We start from the raw sequence: 17725 nt of genomic DNA, 5'->3' as shown, positions 1-17725 counted from the left end.
CAAATACATGTCGTTTTTAGGGAATGCACATCACTAAACTCCCTCCATTAGCTTAGGTTGTTCCGAGTTTACTCTTTTATGATACTTGTGTATAGAAACATACTTGGAAAACATTACAATGAAAAGTTAGTTCTAACATCTTTTGGTATATAGAACTGGCTTAGTTTCATTGTCCAAATTCCTCACTTTAAGAATTTTTAATGAAATCTTTATTCATAGTGTTGTAGTGATGCCTAAATCTTGCATAAATGCTACTGTAAATTTGCCATTGTTAATTTACAAGTGAATTGTGATATCAGTGTGACAGTCTGCATACCTGAAGGAGAACATGTAAATTAAAAATGATAATTTATGCATAATTACAAATAAAATTAATAAAAATAATGCTTTGTAAATATTAAGGTTCTTATTAAGGGTTTGTAAAAAGTAGCTATATATAAGAAGATATTGGGGCAAAAAGAAATAAAGACGCTTCCTCAAATCATAAATGTTTCCAGCAGTGAGTTAGAGTTAACACCTAATACTGAGGTTCTAAAGATATTTGAGAAGCAAGTATTAAAGAACTCTATTGTGTGCAAAGTTGTGATTATAGAACAGATTGGGTACATTTACCTCTATCTTCAATACAATTAGATTTCCTTTTCTTGCACTATATCAGAAAATCATCTGCTTCCAAGACGGCACAGAATGAAACTCAACCGTTATCTCGTACCAGTACCTCCCTAGCCGGTGGAAATGAAGTAGGAAAGAACCTGGAAGGGGCTGTAGAAAATGAAGACACCTTAATGCCAATGATGATGCCCAACAGCTTCATTGATGCAAAGGTACCCCAAGCTGCGAGACCAATTTACTGCATAATCCCTACTTCCATTAATCTTACTTTCATATGTAAAATTTACTTACCAAAAAATTATATGTTGGGGCAGCCAGTTAGCTCAGTTGGTTAGAGCACCGTGCTCTTAACAATAAGGTTGCCGGTTCTATCCCCACATGGCCCACTGTGAGCTGCGCCCTCCACAACTAGATTGAAACAACTACTTGACTTGGAGTTGATGGGTCCTGGAAAAACACATCTAAATAAATAAAAGTTAAAAAAATTATATGTTGGCTATTATATCTATATTCCACTTAAGAAAATGTGAAATAGTTTCACTCAGATCCTTCCTTACATAAAATATTTGGGGACAAGAAGATAGATAAAATATAAAAGAGTAAAAGACAAAAGAGATATAGGAAAAAAAGAGAATGTAGTATAAATTCAATTAGATGGGATTATATGGAGCTAAACTGTCTTAAATAAAAACACCAGGGTTATTAGTCTGTATTTATGATGAGGTGAATCGCGCTGTATTTATTAATCTACTTTGCACTTACTTTGACTGCTTGTTTTGAATTGACCATCAGAACTTTCCAGGTATGAATATCATTTTTAAAAATACGGAGCATCTCAACAGATGTCTCAAGATCCTTCCTTTTATGGCCAGAGGAAGTTGGCTATAGTGAAGAATGTCATTGGGGGATGTTACTTCATGTCCTTTCCATTATATGTAATAATAGTACAGTGATAAGCATTATGAACACCAACTGAAAATTATTTTTAGTCACATTGCAACATTAGAGAGTGTGCATTATTATAATAAGTCTCATAACCAATGTGCTATAAATCAAGTGTCAGTAAACTACAGTCAAGCCCGGGCCAGCTCTTGGCCTGTTTTTGTGTGGTCATCTTTTGAGCTAAGAATGCTTTTTTTATATTGGGGAAAAAAAAAAAAGATGAAGGAGAAAATGTGACAGAGGCCATATATAGCCTGCAAAGCCTAAAATATTAACTATCTGGCTCTTTACAGAAAAAATTTGCCAAGCTCTGCTATAAATTGTTTTTCCCTAACCCTTCCCTAAAATTTAGAATAATAAAAATATAACAATTTCATTCAATTTTGGTATTAAATTTTATACAATTATATTTAACAAATGCAATCTACTTGTATCTTAGTACAGTGGTATTTATCTACTATCTATATTACGAGTAAATAATAATGAATTGATTTTTTTTTTTAAAGAAATACTTCTCTTTTTTTAATTTTATTGGGGACTATTGGGGAACACTGTGTTTCTCCAGGGCCCATCAGCTCCAAGTTGTTGTCCTTCAATCTAGTTGTGGAGGGCACAGCTCAGCTCCAAGTCCGGTCACTGTTTTCAATCTTTAGTTGCAGGGGGCACAGCCCACAATGCCATGTGGGAATAGAACCGGCAACCTTGTTGTTGAGAGCTCGTGCTCTAACCAACTGAGACATCCAGCCACCCATGAATTGATTTTTGATATGCCTGTTGTCTTTTCTGTTTGCAACTTAATTCAGCTTTTATTTGCTGATAACAAATGTAAGCCATTCAACTTATTTCAAATTAATCTAGAACATTGGAACCTAAACCTTTTAAATTAGGATAAAAAGTACTAAAATACACTGTAATTCCATTATTACTAACTTGGAGCTAGACATGAGAAAGGTTTGGGCGGAAGCAGAGTAGGGAGGAAAACATGGAGAAAAAGAAGGAGAACCCAAAGGGAAAGGAGGCAGAGCCAAGTGAGGCCTGACATAAAGCCAGGAAGCCAGTTTGGAGGACAAATCTTGCCAGCCTCTTGGGTCAGCCTATGAGTTGATCCCCCATCTATTGCTATATTGTTGAGCGTATATGGGCCCATTTATTTTCTTTCTCAACTGCTTTTAAATTTTTCAAACATATGGAACCATTAAAAGAAAACGTAATGAATGCAGAAATAATTGTCAGTATCTTGTCATACTTTTATATCTCTTTATATATTATTGTTTGCTCTACCATGTGAAAATAAGTTTTGGAATCATTATACTTCACCCCAAATACATAAGCATATATAGCTCTCTTAAGTATAAACCTATTACAACTTTTTAATCACCAACAACTATTCTGAATTTGTTATATGCTGCTTATGTAAAAGAAGACGTATCACGTTTCCCCGTAAATAAGACCTAGCCAGACAGTCAGCTCTAATGCGTCTTTTGGAGCAAAAATTAATATAAGACCTGGTTTTATTTTACTGTAAGACTGGAGTTTTATGTATAATATAATATATATAATACTGGATATAATATAATATAATATAATACTGGGTTTTATATTAATTTTTGCTCCAGAAGATGTTTTAGAGCTGATTGTCTGGCTGGTCTAAATTTTGGGGAAACGGCAGTAATGCCTATCACTGTTTTTATTTTTTCTCTTTTAACATTAAAAAATTCTGTGTACTACTTGTGATAAACTGAAATCTATAATATTTACATTTCCCCTTTTCTTTCTCCAGGGAGGAACTGACCTAATAATTAATAGCTATGGTCCTATAATTAAAAACAACTCTAAGAAAAAATGGCGTTTTTTCCAAGATTCTAAGAAGATGAAAGTTGAGCAGGTAATCCACCTAAATGAGAAAAATCTTTGGCATCCCGTAGTATATGAACCGGTAATTAAAAAGAAAGGAAAGTGTAAATGAATGCTTCATTTTAATTTTCTTGTCTTTCTGGATGTTATTTTATTAATTTGGGGCATGACTCTATAGAGAACCATGGGGAGTGATCACTGAAATGACAATTGGAGTAGCAATTAGAGCTGTGGTTTTCAGTGGGGAGTGGAGGGCACTGGAGAAAGGGATGGAGCAGACCCTGCATCAGAATCATTGAGGAAGCCTTTGACACTTCATTTCCCCCAGTAATTCTGATGTGCTCCCAGTCCTTGATGGGGAGCCACTGACCTAGACAATCCCTTCATGATGATGACCTTTCACCCATGTACTTGAACAGTTTGCTATCTCAGAATATATAGAATATGTAAAACCAGATTTATTATTTTTCAGGAGCATTCTGTCATCACTGATGATGTTTTATGTATTTTTGCCTAGCCTCAAAGAAGATTTACTCAGTCAGTCTGCTTTTACCAGCCCGGCACAACTGTGTTAATTAGTGATGAAGACTCCCCCACATCCCCTGGTCAGACAACCAGCTTCCCAAGACCCTTTGGTGTTGCAGCTGATACTGAGCATTCAGCGAATAGTGAAGGCAGCCACGAGACGGGAGATTCTGGAAGGTTCTCCCATGAGTCCAATGATGAGATACACCTGTCCTCAGTTATAAGTACCACACCCCTGACCTCTGATTCCTTCACTGGCAGTGATTCAGATGGGGATCCCTTGACGAGGAAGTGTGAAGATCCTGCAGTACCGTCAGATGCTGAGCAAACTTCCTCTTCAATTCTGCAGCCACCATCTGCCATAGTACGCTTTGATAAAAATGATTTTCCAATGTAGACAGCCACGTTCAGGTATTCCCATGTTTAATTCTGTTCGAAGGACAATGAACAGGGAGCCAAAGCCTTTTGTGAAAATCTTAATGTCTTATTGGGTATTTCACCTATTTTTGAATGTGTTTTCTTTTTTATTTTTAAACTCACGTTTATTGAATGTTTCATTGTCAGCAATGTGAAAAGACAGTCAAGGTATTTGACTGGATTATAAAAATATATCACTGGAGCAAAGGGAGGACTTTTGAAAGCCTCTTTGCTAACTATCTACCTCAGTTTGCCACTTGGCAAACTCAGAAGACAACTTTGTTACCTCGTTTGTTGTGATAGTTTATCTCAGCTACATAACCAATGATACTTCCTAGTAGCATTTTGTTTTCATTGCTGTATGTGTAATGTGTGTGATCAAAGGAGTCATATAGGTAGGTGAGTAAGAATGTTTACCTGAAGCTCTGATTTAAAAAAAAAAAAATCTGTATGGTTTGTATAATTTAACACTTCTGGCTGTGAGGGCTGTTAAAACACTGAGAAGAGAAAAAAATGGGACTGTCGATGTTAGTGAATGACCAAGACCAAAAAAGTATCTCTCTTGAGAACAGAACTATTTGGTAGCGTATAGAGAAGACTTTGCTTCAAGGGCCTTCATGTTTTGGGCATCAGAGTCTGAGTGCTTTACCTGCTGTATCCCAAACCTCAGCCTGCCTAGAGCTGTGCCTTTTCTGCCTTCCCATTTGCCTGACAGTTGGCCAAAGGCTGCACTGTCTAGTTTGCAAAGCATCTTCAACATTTTCAGAATTAGTTGCAAAACTCCATGCAGAAAACAAATCTTTAAAGAGAGCAGGATAGGGTTGTTTTGGTTTTTTTAATCCCAGCTTGGCTTAAAGGGGTAAAGAAATTTCATAAAATATTAAGAATGAAGATAAATGCAACCATAGACAGTAAAATGAACATGAGATTATCATGGTAACAGTGCCTTCCATTGTATATTATGAAATTCTTTGCCTTATATCTTTTTAATATTCATGAAATTAATTGTTCAGGAGAAGAGTACAGAAAGTTGCCTTAAGAGTGTTCTTGGATTTTATCAGTAACTAATTTGATGTACAGTATCTTATCAAAGGGTTTTGGTTTGTTATCCTGCAGGTTTGTTTAGGGATAAGTATTCAGACCTCTACCACCATGCTTGTATTTTCTTGAATTCTTAAGAGAATTTGGTACTCTATTTAACCTTCCCTCAGTGTCAATGCTGTGAAAGAGGAATGCTAACTCCAGGAATGAGTTAATCCTCTTGCTGGTTTGAAATCAGCAAATTGTTTACTCAGCCACATAGGAACAGGCCTTCTCAGTCATGAGACAGTTACCTACTAACTAGATGCCCAGCAGTGGGAGAGGATAAAGAATTAAGCATATATAGAGAGGGGTACCTCATCTCCTTTTAAAAGTATTTTTTCAAATTATCTGGAAATGACTTTTGAACCTCACTTTAAAAGGAATCTAAATGGGCTTCCTCTCGAAACCTTTGGTTTCTAGAGGGGCGTTGTGTTAAATAGTGTTCTAAAATCAAAAGAACATTACTGATGATAATCCCGCTTGTAGCATCTCCTATCCCAATGTCTGATGATGCAACAGTTTTTTGTTTTTTTAATCTGTAGTTTTGTGCCAAACTGGGTATGTTCAGAAGCAGACCAACATTAAGTGCCAGCAGCCACTTCTGAACTAAATTCAAAATCCCCGTTTAGTTACGTTACGTGTGTGCTTCATGACAAAACGGGAAAAGCAGAGCTTTAGGTGAATAATCTGAGGCAAGGAAAAATGAAAATGCTGCTCCTGCCTGTATAGCTCCTGTTTTATACTACCTCCTTTTAAAGTTATTCTAGTGTTATTATTTTTTTTTTTCCTGTACTCAGGGAACATTTTGTTACTTTTGAGCTGCCTCATGGAAGCATGGGCAAATTGACAGGGTATGGCGTTTTTTTTGGTTCGTAAGTAGAAGTATGTGGGGCCTACTTTTATCAGTATCTAAATTTAAGGAGTACAATGAGTTTATTTTTTTTTTAACTTTTATTAAAAGATAAACAAAACCTAAAGTTGAAACATCCTCCATCATGGTTATGGAAGCTGTGTCTAGGACTGTGTGAATTTGAATCGTTTTAAAAACCTAGAAAGATGATCTGAAGTCCTTGAGGAAGGTTATTTTGTTTGTTTGGTTTTTGATAAATAGGCCCATAGGTATTGTAGATCTTTAGACTATAACTGTTTGCTAATTATTTACCAGTACATTTTTTAAATTTTTCACCTTTTCATTTTATTCCTATACAGATTTTTTCATAATAATCCTGTTACCAAAGAATTTTCAGTAGAAAGTGAAAATTTGACTATAATTTCCCCTCAGATTGAATTAACTAGAAACATCTATAGGTAATGAAGCTTATACAAGTAGTTACTAACCCAAAATAATAGGGTTTGTATTGATCGTTGTAGTTAAATAGACTAGTAATTTTAACTACCTTATTGTTACCAGAGCATTTAAAATAAGTTCTTTACCAGCAAAAAGTTCCAAAGAATTTCAAGTATGATTTTTTTTTCTTCAGCAACGAAATCTTCAACTATACAGTATTAAAGTATTTTTAAATTGTTGAAACTACTTGTTGGAGAGAAAAAAATCTTTTCACCAAAGATTAAATATTTTGGTCTCATTGAATAAGATATTTAGTGTACTACAAAGACTTCTTTTCACTTGGCCAAAGTTAGCTTCTTTGAAGCCTTAAGTATGAAATAGTAACTAAAATGTGAAGGTTCTCTCTTTATCTCTCATAGTGGTATTACTTCATGGTATTTCACTTCAAAGGGGCTAATATGCAAATGGTAACTATTTTCTTTTCCAAAGACTTATTTGCTGTAAGTACTGATACGTGCATGTCATTTTTATGCCAAATATTACAAGATACTGCTCGTCAATATTTTCATACCAAAGACCATTAAAATATATAGATTATCCTGTAAGTAACTAAAGATGAGCAGATTTGAAATAAATTTATTTAGAGACTGATAGGGAATCTAGCTTTAGTAGCAAAAGATATCAAAGGGCTAAGTTTACGTAATTAAAAGCAATACAATTATATTGGTATTTATCAGTGTTTTTATTCAAGTACTTTTTAATCAGCAAATTTTGTTTTTAAAAAACCAAAGATATTTAAGGTTACCTCCGCATATAGGCAAATTTAGTTGTACATTAAACTATTGTTTCTAGTTTTTATGTCAAATAAACATGTTTCTCCAGAACCCAGTCTGTATACAAATAGCATACATAGGGATTTCCCATTAACTCTGCTGATTCAGCCACAGGGTGTTTTTGCCAAATGATATGATATTTTTTCTCAGCACCTTTTGAGTGTGAGATGTCAACAGAAACATCAGCAGGCTTTTCCATTGCAGAGCATTATGGCAATCCCTGAACTAGCCTGTGCAGTCCTCCTTGTGCTACAGCATTAGCTGGTGAACTTAGAAGGCTTGAAGCAGTCCCTTAATAGTAGGGAAGTTCTCAGCTCTGGAGAGCATGAGGATGGCACAGGCAAACAAATCACATCACTGTCTAAGTGGGCTGTGCTCTGATAGATGTGCTCTTTAATACATTGAAATATTTTAATTACATCAAGGGAGCTTGGCATTTCAAACTTGAGTGGAACCTTGAGTAAAACAAAAATCTTTTTTTATGACATCTGTGGTTTTATATGTTGATTAGCCTAAAAGTAAGGATACAGCTTTATCCACTAAGTGGCTTTAAAAAATCAGCTTTAGCACAATTGGGAAATTAGATCCTCAGTGAAATGCCTTTTGTTTGCCTTTGCTTCACACAAGAGCAGTGCCAACATTGGAACAATGGCAGTGATTTGCATTAGTTTGTCTTGGCTTTGTTAAGGACTTCTGCCAGAATCTTGCTTCTGTTGATAACTCAGGATCATTGTTCAAGTCCATATGAAGACACCTTTGGAAACAATCCCGAGTGTCACAAAAATGGGATTGAAAGTTGTTGTTGTTGTGTTTTAAATGCAAGAATATCCAGATGTGGCTCCATTTCAGCAGTGGCTGTAGTGATTTACATATACGTTTATATTTCATTGAATGTACATTTTGAATACTGAATGTAAAAAAAAAGTTCCAACTCTATTGAAAGAGCCATGATCTTTCTAAGTCTACACATGTACTGTGTAGACTTTGTTTTCTGCCACATGGGTTTCTGGTCAAATTGCTTTGGTTTAATTAATAGTTGAAATAATTTTTGTGGGCTCTGAGCACAGAGTAGATGGTTCTGGAGATCACCATACACAACCAGTTGTCTGTGAATTTTATTGATGTCTAGAAGAACATATATATAGAATTCTGTGTTAAATTGATTTATGCTCAGGATATACGATCACTGGCTAATGCAATGTGTATATTTCCAGGCTTTAATCTTCTCAGGCAGTTTCCCTTTTTAAGCCTTTGAAGGTGTTTAAGATTAACATGACAGTTTTGTATTTTTACCAGACAGATACTGTATTATTTTCTTATTACTGCTGCAACAAATTACCACAAACTTTGTGGCCTTAAATCAACACAAATGTATTGTCTTCCAGTTCTGTAGGTCTGTACTCTGACAGGTCTCACTGGGACAAAATCAAGGTCTGTTTCTTTGTCTTTTCTGGCTTTGAGAGGCACCCTTCCATCTATTCTCAAAGCCAGCAACATAGCATCTCTCAAACCTTGCTTCCATCATCATATCTCTTTTCTGACCCCCACCAAGAAAGGTCATTCAATTTTAAGGACTCTGATTGAGCCTACCTGGGGAATCCAGGATGATCTCCCCATCTCAAAGTCCTTAATTTCATCATATCTGCAAAGTCCCTTTTGGCCATGTGTGGTAACATATTCAGAGTCTGGGGATTTCAGCAGGGACTTCTTAGGTGGCCATTATCTTCCCTACCACAGATACATTATTTCTGTACAGTTCGGATCCCTATGAAATGTCTACAGCATTACAGTGATCAGAAGACTGAAGTTATGTGTCCCTTGGGCTTCTTCAGAATTTCAAAACTCTGAAGACCTTGGCTTGTGGCCTATTAAATGTTTACGTTAAACTTTCCCTCTAAATCACTTGCAAAACCAATTCAGCTTTAAACTTTTTGAATATGTGCTCTGTAAAATAACATCTCAGTTCTGTGTGTTTAACAGAAAGTTTCCTAAATATTTGGCTCAAACTTGATGGAATTTCATGAGAAATTTTTGAAAACTGTTCTTATTATAGTTGAACTTTATCCTTTTCTTTCTCGGGACTTTCATAGGGACTCAGATTAGACGAACAGGACTATGTTCAACTTCATTCTTCATTCTCTTTTAAAAGCATATTTGCAACAGGCATCATTTCTGCTTTTTAGATTAGGTTTATTTCTTCAGTTTCACTAACTACTGACTCTTTGGTTTTCAGTTTGGTAACCTCTCAATTTCCCATCGGTTTCAGCAAGAGCCTCTACTTACCTTATCAGCATGAACAACTCCTAAGAAATTGTACCTTTTTTGGGGGTCATTCTTCTTTGATTCCAATTGTTCCTTTTCCTAGAAAACTTTAGTTTCCACAGCTCTAGTTTGTTATACTTCCTGGATCATTTCAAGTTAAGTCTTTCAGTTTTGAAGAATAGTTTCTAATTCTACCCTAATTTTAGCATTTTTTCAACTAAAGAGGTAAAGCTACCTCCATTATCGGTTAGAGGCCATGATGATATTCTGAGTAAGGATAAGAATGCTGGTCGTTTTGACTCTAGTTTCTATGAAGGGATAATGCCGTTTACTGAGTATATGCGTCATGTGCAGCACGGGCTTCATCCCTCTAAACTGCTACATTCTGGAAAGTAAATATTATCCCTACTTCAGAGATCAGGAAATTGAGGCTTAAAAATATCTAACGTGGCAAAGATTGGTCAGTCAGTGGCTTAGCCAAGATACAAACCCAAGTTGGTCCAACTCCCAAGTTTATAGGATTTCTACTATAATGCTTTTTCTCAGCTAAGAAATGATGTCTAATTGCTCAGGTTCATAGTGCCTTCTGCTGTATCAGCACAACCTGGCCACATAGTAATAGCCAACCAACAGAGAGAAGTCTGTCTTAGTTACATCCGTTTATTCACAGGAGGAATTTAGGAGACTGAGCTGTAACTCACCCTTGTCATCTCCTACCCTCCCCCTTTCCTCCTTTAAAACCTTCAATTACTCTTAGCCGAAATTATGCCTGAAAACTGATGTTTATGCATAGAGTTGCATGAGAAATAAGGTAGCTATGGTTTCGGGAGTCCTTATCTATTCAAGCATTTCTTTATTAGACTACGTGTTTAGAATTGAATTTTATCTTTTCTAATTTTTCTGTAGTCCCTGTATCCAAATAGGAATTTATTAACTGGAAAAGCCAGGTGTATAACCAATCATTCTTCCTTGCTAAATCTGAAGAGTCAACAGTTTTTGTATGAATGCAACCTAATTAATTATTTGCACTAATTTAGGAGGGAGCAGAGTTGAGAGAGAATCGTACAGTAGATCAAGCAGAACAAGGTGAGTCATTGAAGCTCCTAAATTCCAGTCATTGGCTATTTTGAGACTTGTTTGATAGGAAAGTTCTCAACCTATTTCTGTGTTTCTCTATCCATAAAATGAGGATAATTTGTTGTGCAGAATGAAGCAATAGTTCTTTGAAAGCTAAAAGAAAATTCAAGTGAAAATAATTATATCCAAAAGTAATTTCTACAAGGCTGTGAAACATAACTGATTTCTTTTCTTTACGGCTCAGCCTTTCCAATTACATTTGACCTGTACTAAAATGAAAAATGTTTGCATTTCCTGTATATGCACCAAAAAAATTAACAGAAGAAAGTGGTTGGTAAAAGATATAGAATGCGATTTAAACACTCATCTGTAATGTAGGTAAATCTATAACAGGAAACGGGCATTTACAGTACTTTTGAAAGTACTAAACAGGAAATCATTTCACAACAAGCTAAATGTTTCATTTTTAAAAATATCTTGGTGTTTAAAGATTTAAGGAGAGTCAAATATACCCAGAAGGGTAGATGGGTGAAGAGAATGTGCATTTTTAGGATTTTTCTCTGACAGATCTACTTTTTCAAGATTATGGAGCATTTTAACATTTCTTTAAACTACTTGGAATGAATTTTATATAGGGCAACACCTACTGGCACTTATTCTAATTTACTCAAATCTACCTTTAGGATTTATTGGGAAGAATTATATGATTATCATCTTTTTTTAGAGCAAAGAAACATTTTCCCTAACTTTTTCTTGTACCATCCAGTATCACTATTAGTATAATCCATGAGATTCTGAACACCTTTGCAGATTTACTCAAGTTTATATCTTGGAAGTATTTCATGGCATTAGGCATAGTCCTAACTTACAAAGTTTATCTTTAAAATTTTATGTTACGGAAGTTTATTTTTCTACAGAACTGTCTTTAAAAACAACAACAAAAATATTAAAAAATTTTCCCTAAAACATTCTTCTTCTCTTTATTATAATCCAGATATCTGTTTTGTTTGCAAGTGAAAATCATTCCCAATGATTAGCAACTTGAGCCTGTTACAGGAATTTGAAAAGCCTAAATATAAACACATTGTCTTAGCCTATCAGTAGAGTAGAGGATATATATAAAGTTTGTCTGTTTGTTGCTGTTGTTGGACAGAATTTCATGTCTATGTATGTGTGATTTAAAAATTTTTTTTTCAAAGATGTGAATTAAATGAAAGTGTGGGTGCCAGCTATATTATTTCATATTATGGGTGTTCTGGATCCTTTCACTCTATATACCATATTCTTGTAAGGGCAGCATTTGCAGACTTGCTAATGGACTCTGGAGCTGAGCTATTTTAATTTTATACTTGACTCAGGGGATCAGCTCTGTGAACTCCATTGCATGAAGAAAGCTAATGTTTGCCTTGATTTTGAATGTACCTTTTTAATGTCTTCTTAAAACATATTTTGTTTAATAATGTGGGTTTGTTTCCTTTTTCTAGCATCATAGTAAATATTGCCTAGTATTTTCCCCCTCCTCAGGGTAGTTTATATACTATCCTACAGGTCATGCCAAAAATGAATAAAAGTTTAAATGCCAAAATGTTTATGAAACTGCTGTCTAAATACTGATTGATTGCACAGTTTAAATAAAAATTTCCTTAGTTAAAAAAGAAAAACCTATGTTTTCTTTTACTCTTCAGTTTTCTTTTGGGGAATGGAGAATAAAAACTTGCAATGTATGGAATGATGGCTTTCAAATCCTGGGATGGGATGATTATTATAGAGTCTACTGCAAGCAATAAGAATAGAGTCTATTTAAGGTATGTAAGAATTGTTTTCATCTGGAATTCACTAAATAGCAGTAAGGAAAAAACAATTTCCCCATTCCAGTATATGGTTACTTACCTCAAGAACTAAGTACTAGGTAGTGTAAGATCTGTGGGCTTATCCAGATAGACACAGTTCTAATTAAGGTAAAAATCTTTGTTTTGTAATATTATTATTAAAAGTGGTTAAGAGAATATTGAAAATGCTCCCATCAAAAAATTAGAAATAACAGATGAAATATGACTCAAACAAACTTTTTAAGATAACTGAGTTCTTTTTTTAAACTCCCAATTTTGGGGATGAAAGAGGAACTGAAAAATAGAATAGTAACTTCTTGAAATGACATTGTGATGACTGTGGAGAATATAAAAGAAAGAATTGAAATATAAGAGAAAAGAAATCATATATTTTTTTAAAGAATGAGTATATTAGTAAAATAAATGAATAAAATTTCCAGAAATAAAAAAATACAGTAATTGAATTTTTAAAAATCTGTTAAGTCACATATTATGTACACTGAAAGAATATTCTAAAACTGGAAGATAGACATGAGGAAATTATTCAGAATAATTTGGCACCGAGAAATAAATAGATAGGAAATACAAATAAATTAAATGTAAACAGAGAAGATTCAAAATACATGACAGCCATTCTAAAATGAAAGACTAAAGAGAATGAAGGATAAGCAATATTCAAAGAGAAAATGACTAAAATAATTTATAAAACCCTTAGATTCTGGAAGCACAAACCTCAATCTAGAAATATACAAATAAATCTACTCTAAGACATTTCCGTGAAACTGCAGAACATCAAAGATAAAGAGGAGAATTTAAAGACATTTAGAGAGGGGAAAAAAAGATTATATAGATTACACTAAGATTTCCCAGTGACAATAAAAGAATCAAGAAGATGGTGAGATAATATCTTCAAAACATCACAAAAGAAAATAACTACAATATGGGGTTCTATACCCAGAGAAACTATCATTTAAATGTTAGGGTTAAATAAATACAATTCTAGATAAAGATTGAGAGAATTTACCCCTCGTACACCCATGCTAAATGAACAACAAAGGATGTACTTTAGGAAGAAGGAGATACAATTCACAAGGAAGATAGGAGAAGTAACAAGCAATGATGAGCAAAAAATACACGTCTAAAAGACAATGAAGTTATCACTCTCTGTCCACTAAGATGTCTGTAATAAAAAAGACAGATAATGACAAATGTTGGCAAGAATGTGGAGAAATTAGAACCCTTATATGTTGCTGGTAGAAATGTAAAATGGTGCCACTGTGGAAAATAGTTCAGTAATTCCTCAATAAGTTAAATATAGAATTACCACTTGATCCAGCATCTCACTTCTATGTATATACCCAACAGAAATGAAAACATATGTTCATACAAAAATTTGTATAGACATATTCATAGCAGCATGTTCATAACAGCAAAGAGTGGAAACAACCCAAATGTCTACCAGCTGATGAATGGATATATGAAATGTGTTATATCAACTCAATGGAATATTATTCAGCAATAAAAAGGAATGAAGTACTGACAAGCTACAATAAGGATGAATTTCAAAAACATGCTAAGTGAAAGAACCCAGTCAAAAAAACTCCAATATTGTTTGATATCTTTTATATGGAACATTCAGAAGGCAAATCTATAGAGATAGAAAGTAGATTAGTGTCTGCATAAGACTGGAAGGTTGCAGGGAATAGGAAATGACAGCTAGTGGGTTTGAAGGTTTTTTCCAGGAGTAATGAAAATGTTCTAAAATCAATTGTGATGATGGTTGCAAAACTGAAAATATTAAAAATCATGGAATTGTACACTTAAAATAGGTATATTGTATACCATTATATCTCAATAAAGCTGTTTAAAGAAAACATGATGAGCAAAGACATAGAGAAATGGTAAATCTAAATCAGTATTGACTGTTTAAAAAAATACTATTAACAAATTTTATGTAAAAATAAGGTAGAACCAAGACATTAGACAATAATGAGCTGTAAGACCAGAAGAAAAATGAGCAGAGTCAAATTATTCTACCTTTCTTTTATTAAATAACTTTATGTTAAAATTAAAGAGTGAGTGCTAAAATAATCAAATAGAATATTTAATTTCTAATTCTCCTAATTTAGGTGGAAAAGGAAATAGAAAAAACATGATCAATTTAATGGAAAGCAGGGAAGGAGACAGAATAAAATTCAAAAATAATCCTGAGAAAAAGAACAGTAATGTGATAGGAAATATATCTTTAATTTTTTAAAAACTAAATTACTGCCACTTTAAAGATTGGATAGAAAAAGAAAATCTTGCTACATGTTGTTGCCACTTAAAACATAATAATCCCAGGATTCAACAAAGTTGTATGGTACAAGATCAACCCATAAAACTCAGTTGTATTTCTATCCACTTGCAATGAACAATCTGAAAAGGAAATGAAGAAAGCAATCCAATTTACAATAGCATCTAAAATAGAATACCTAAGCATAAATTTAACCAAAGAGGTGAAAGACCTGTACACTGGAGACTACAAAACATTGCTAAATGAAATTATACATCTAAATAAATGGAAACATATCTCATGTTCACGGGTGTTGATATACTTCCCAAAGTGATCTACAAATTCAATGCAATCCCTATCAAAATTCCAACAGCCTTTTTTACAGAAATGGGAAAGCCAGTCCTCAAATTCACGTGGAGTCCCAAATGACCAAGACAATCTGGAAAGTCAGAGGACTCACATATCCCAATTTCAAAACTTACTACAAAGTCAGTGATCAAAACTGTGTGGTAATGGCATAAAGACTAATGGCATATAGACCAATGGAAGAGAATCGAAAGTTCAGAAATAGATTAATATATCCATGGGCAATTGATTTTTGACAAGGGGGTAAAGTCCTTTCAATGGGGGAAAGAACAGTCTCTTCAATAAATGGTGCTGACGCAACTGGATTTCCACAGGCAAAAGAATGAAGTTAGGCTCCTACTTCACACCATATACAAAAATTAACTCAAAATGGGTTCAATGACCTAAATATAAAAGTTAAAACCATAACTCTTAGAAGGAAGCATGGGTGTAAATCTTTATGACATTAGATGTAGCAATAGATTCTTAAATATGACATTAAAAGCACAAACAACAAAAGTGAAAAAAACAAACTGGACTTCCAACAGAAATAAAAACTTATTTCATCAAAAGACATTATCAAGAAATTGAGAAGACAACCTACAGAAAGGGAAATATATTTGCAAATCATATATCTGATAATGGTTTAGTATCCGAAATGTATAAAGAACTTCTAAAACTCAACAACAAAAAGACCAACAACCCAACTTAAAGATGGGCAAAGGAGTTGAACTGACATTTCTCTAATGAAGTATATAAACGGCCAATGAGCACGTGAAAAGATGCTTAACATTCTTAGTTGTTGGCATAATGCAAATCAAAACCACAATGAGATACAACTTTACACCTACTAGGATGGCTCTAATAAAAATAAAAACATTTTAAAAGGAAAATAAATATTAAGGAGGCTTGACTTGCAAGCCTCCTTAATGTTGAGAAATTGGAACCCTTATATATTACTATTGGGAACATAAACTGGTCTAGTCACTGTGGAAAACGGTTTGGGTTCCTCAAAAAGCTAAACATATAATTACCATACATATCCAAAAGAATGTAAACAAGGACTAAAACAGGTACTTGTACAGCAGTGTTCATTTGCAGCATTATTCACAGAACCAAAAGTTGGAAACAGATGAATGAATAAACAAAATGTGGTCTATTCATATACAATGGACTATTACTCAGCCATAAAAAGGAATGAATGCTGATATGATATAGCATGGATGAACCTTGAAAACATTATACAAAGCGAAAGAAACCAGTCACAAAATGCATGATTCCATTTACATGAAATGTTATGAAGAGTAGGCAAATCCATAGAGACAGAAAGTAGATTAGTAGTGGCCAGGGAAGGTTGCGAGGCTGGGGGTTGGAGGCAATAAGAAGTGACTTTCTTTTTGAAGTGATAAAAATATTCTGGAATTAGATAGTGGTGATTGTTATACAACTTTGAGTATACTAAAATTTACTAAAGAGTGAATATACTATATGCTGAATTTTATACATTAAAATGGCGAGTTTTATATGTAAATTATATCTCCATTAAAAAATGTGAGTGTACAAATAATGGAACTCAAAGGAAGGTTACTGCACAAAGTTATTATTGTCTTGCCTCTCCTTTCTGGCTCTAGTCCTCCAAACATACATACAAACCAAAAAGGTTTAAAATTGGCACATTTTCTCTTAAAAGTAAAATGCCAATTGTTTCATATTTACAGTTTGTTGTTTTAACACCAAGATTTGTCATGTTTTTTAGGTGGTCCTGCCCTGCTGTGTTTTATTCACAAATATGCACATATCTTGTTCATTCCCACATGCTCTCAAAAATTTTTCAAGCATTCACAGTGTTGCAGTCTGCCTATGTTGGCAGTATTTATATCCTGAAAAAATGTGCCTCTTTTCCCATTGCTGTAAGAAACAGAGCAAAACAAGGCAAATATCCCACACTACTTTGCCATATTGGTTTTACCAGCTGTCACATAAGAAGTGTGTGACTCACAATGTCTTTAGAATCAAAGATCAAAGACAGGTGCCTCACTGGAGTCACCTCACTTAACCATGAATATTTTTAACCAGAAAAGATACCATGGACCTTTATGGTTATGTTAAACTCAAGTCTTTGGTTATTGATTGCAAAGGGTATGTCAAAATCATATGACAGTGATCAAAATGGAGAAAGCTATGAAGACCATTTGTCCTTTCTTGACTTGCAAGCCTCCTTAATGTTTTAAAAGAATTACAAATACCCTATTAATCGTTTTCTGTTATTTTTCAATAATAGTTATCCACCAGAAATATTTATAAAATAAGTCTTAGTCTGAAATAGTATATATTTCAAAAGGTATTCATGTAAACTTGAATTTTGTCTGCAGTTTGGCTATAG

General features: G+C 34.0%; 1 protein-coding gene across 1 annotated transcript in view; it reads left to right on the top strand.

Moving 5' to 3' along the window:
* The window catches only part of PRTG (protogenin), a gene marked incomplete at its 5' end in the record, with an annotated part of 112302 nt that extends 99614 nt beyond the window's left edge, over positions 1-12688 (top strand). The window contains 4 exons of the mRNA XM_081048967.1: positions 659-824; positions 3335-3439; positions 3926-4297; positions 12579-12688. Of these exons, the coding sequence (XP_080905093.1) occupies positions 659-824; positions 3335-3439; positions 3926-4297; positions 12579-12680 (745 nt within the window). The 3' untranslated portion in view covers positions 12681-12688. The remainder of the gene's footprint in view (positions 1-658; positions 825-3334; positions 3440-3925; positions 4298-12578) is intronic.
* Between the last annotated feature and the right edge of the window lie 5037 nt (positions 12689-17725).

Source organism: Rhinolophus hipposideros (genome assembly GCF_964194185.1).
Source record: "Rhinolophus hipposideros genome assembly, chromosome: 5".
In the NCBI taxonomy this organism is placed as follows: domain Eukaryota; kingdom Metazoa; phylum Chordata; class Mammalia; order Chiroptera; family Rhinolophidae; genus Rhinolophus; species Rhinolophus hipposideros.
This window is presented reverse-complemented; position numbering and strand designations above follow the sequence as displayed.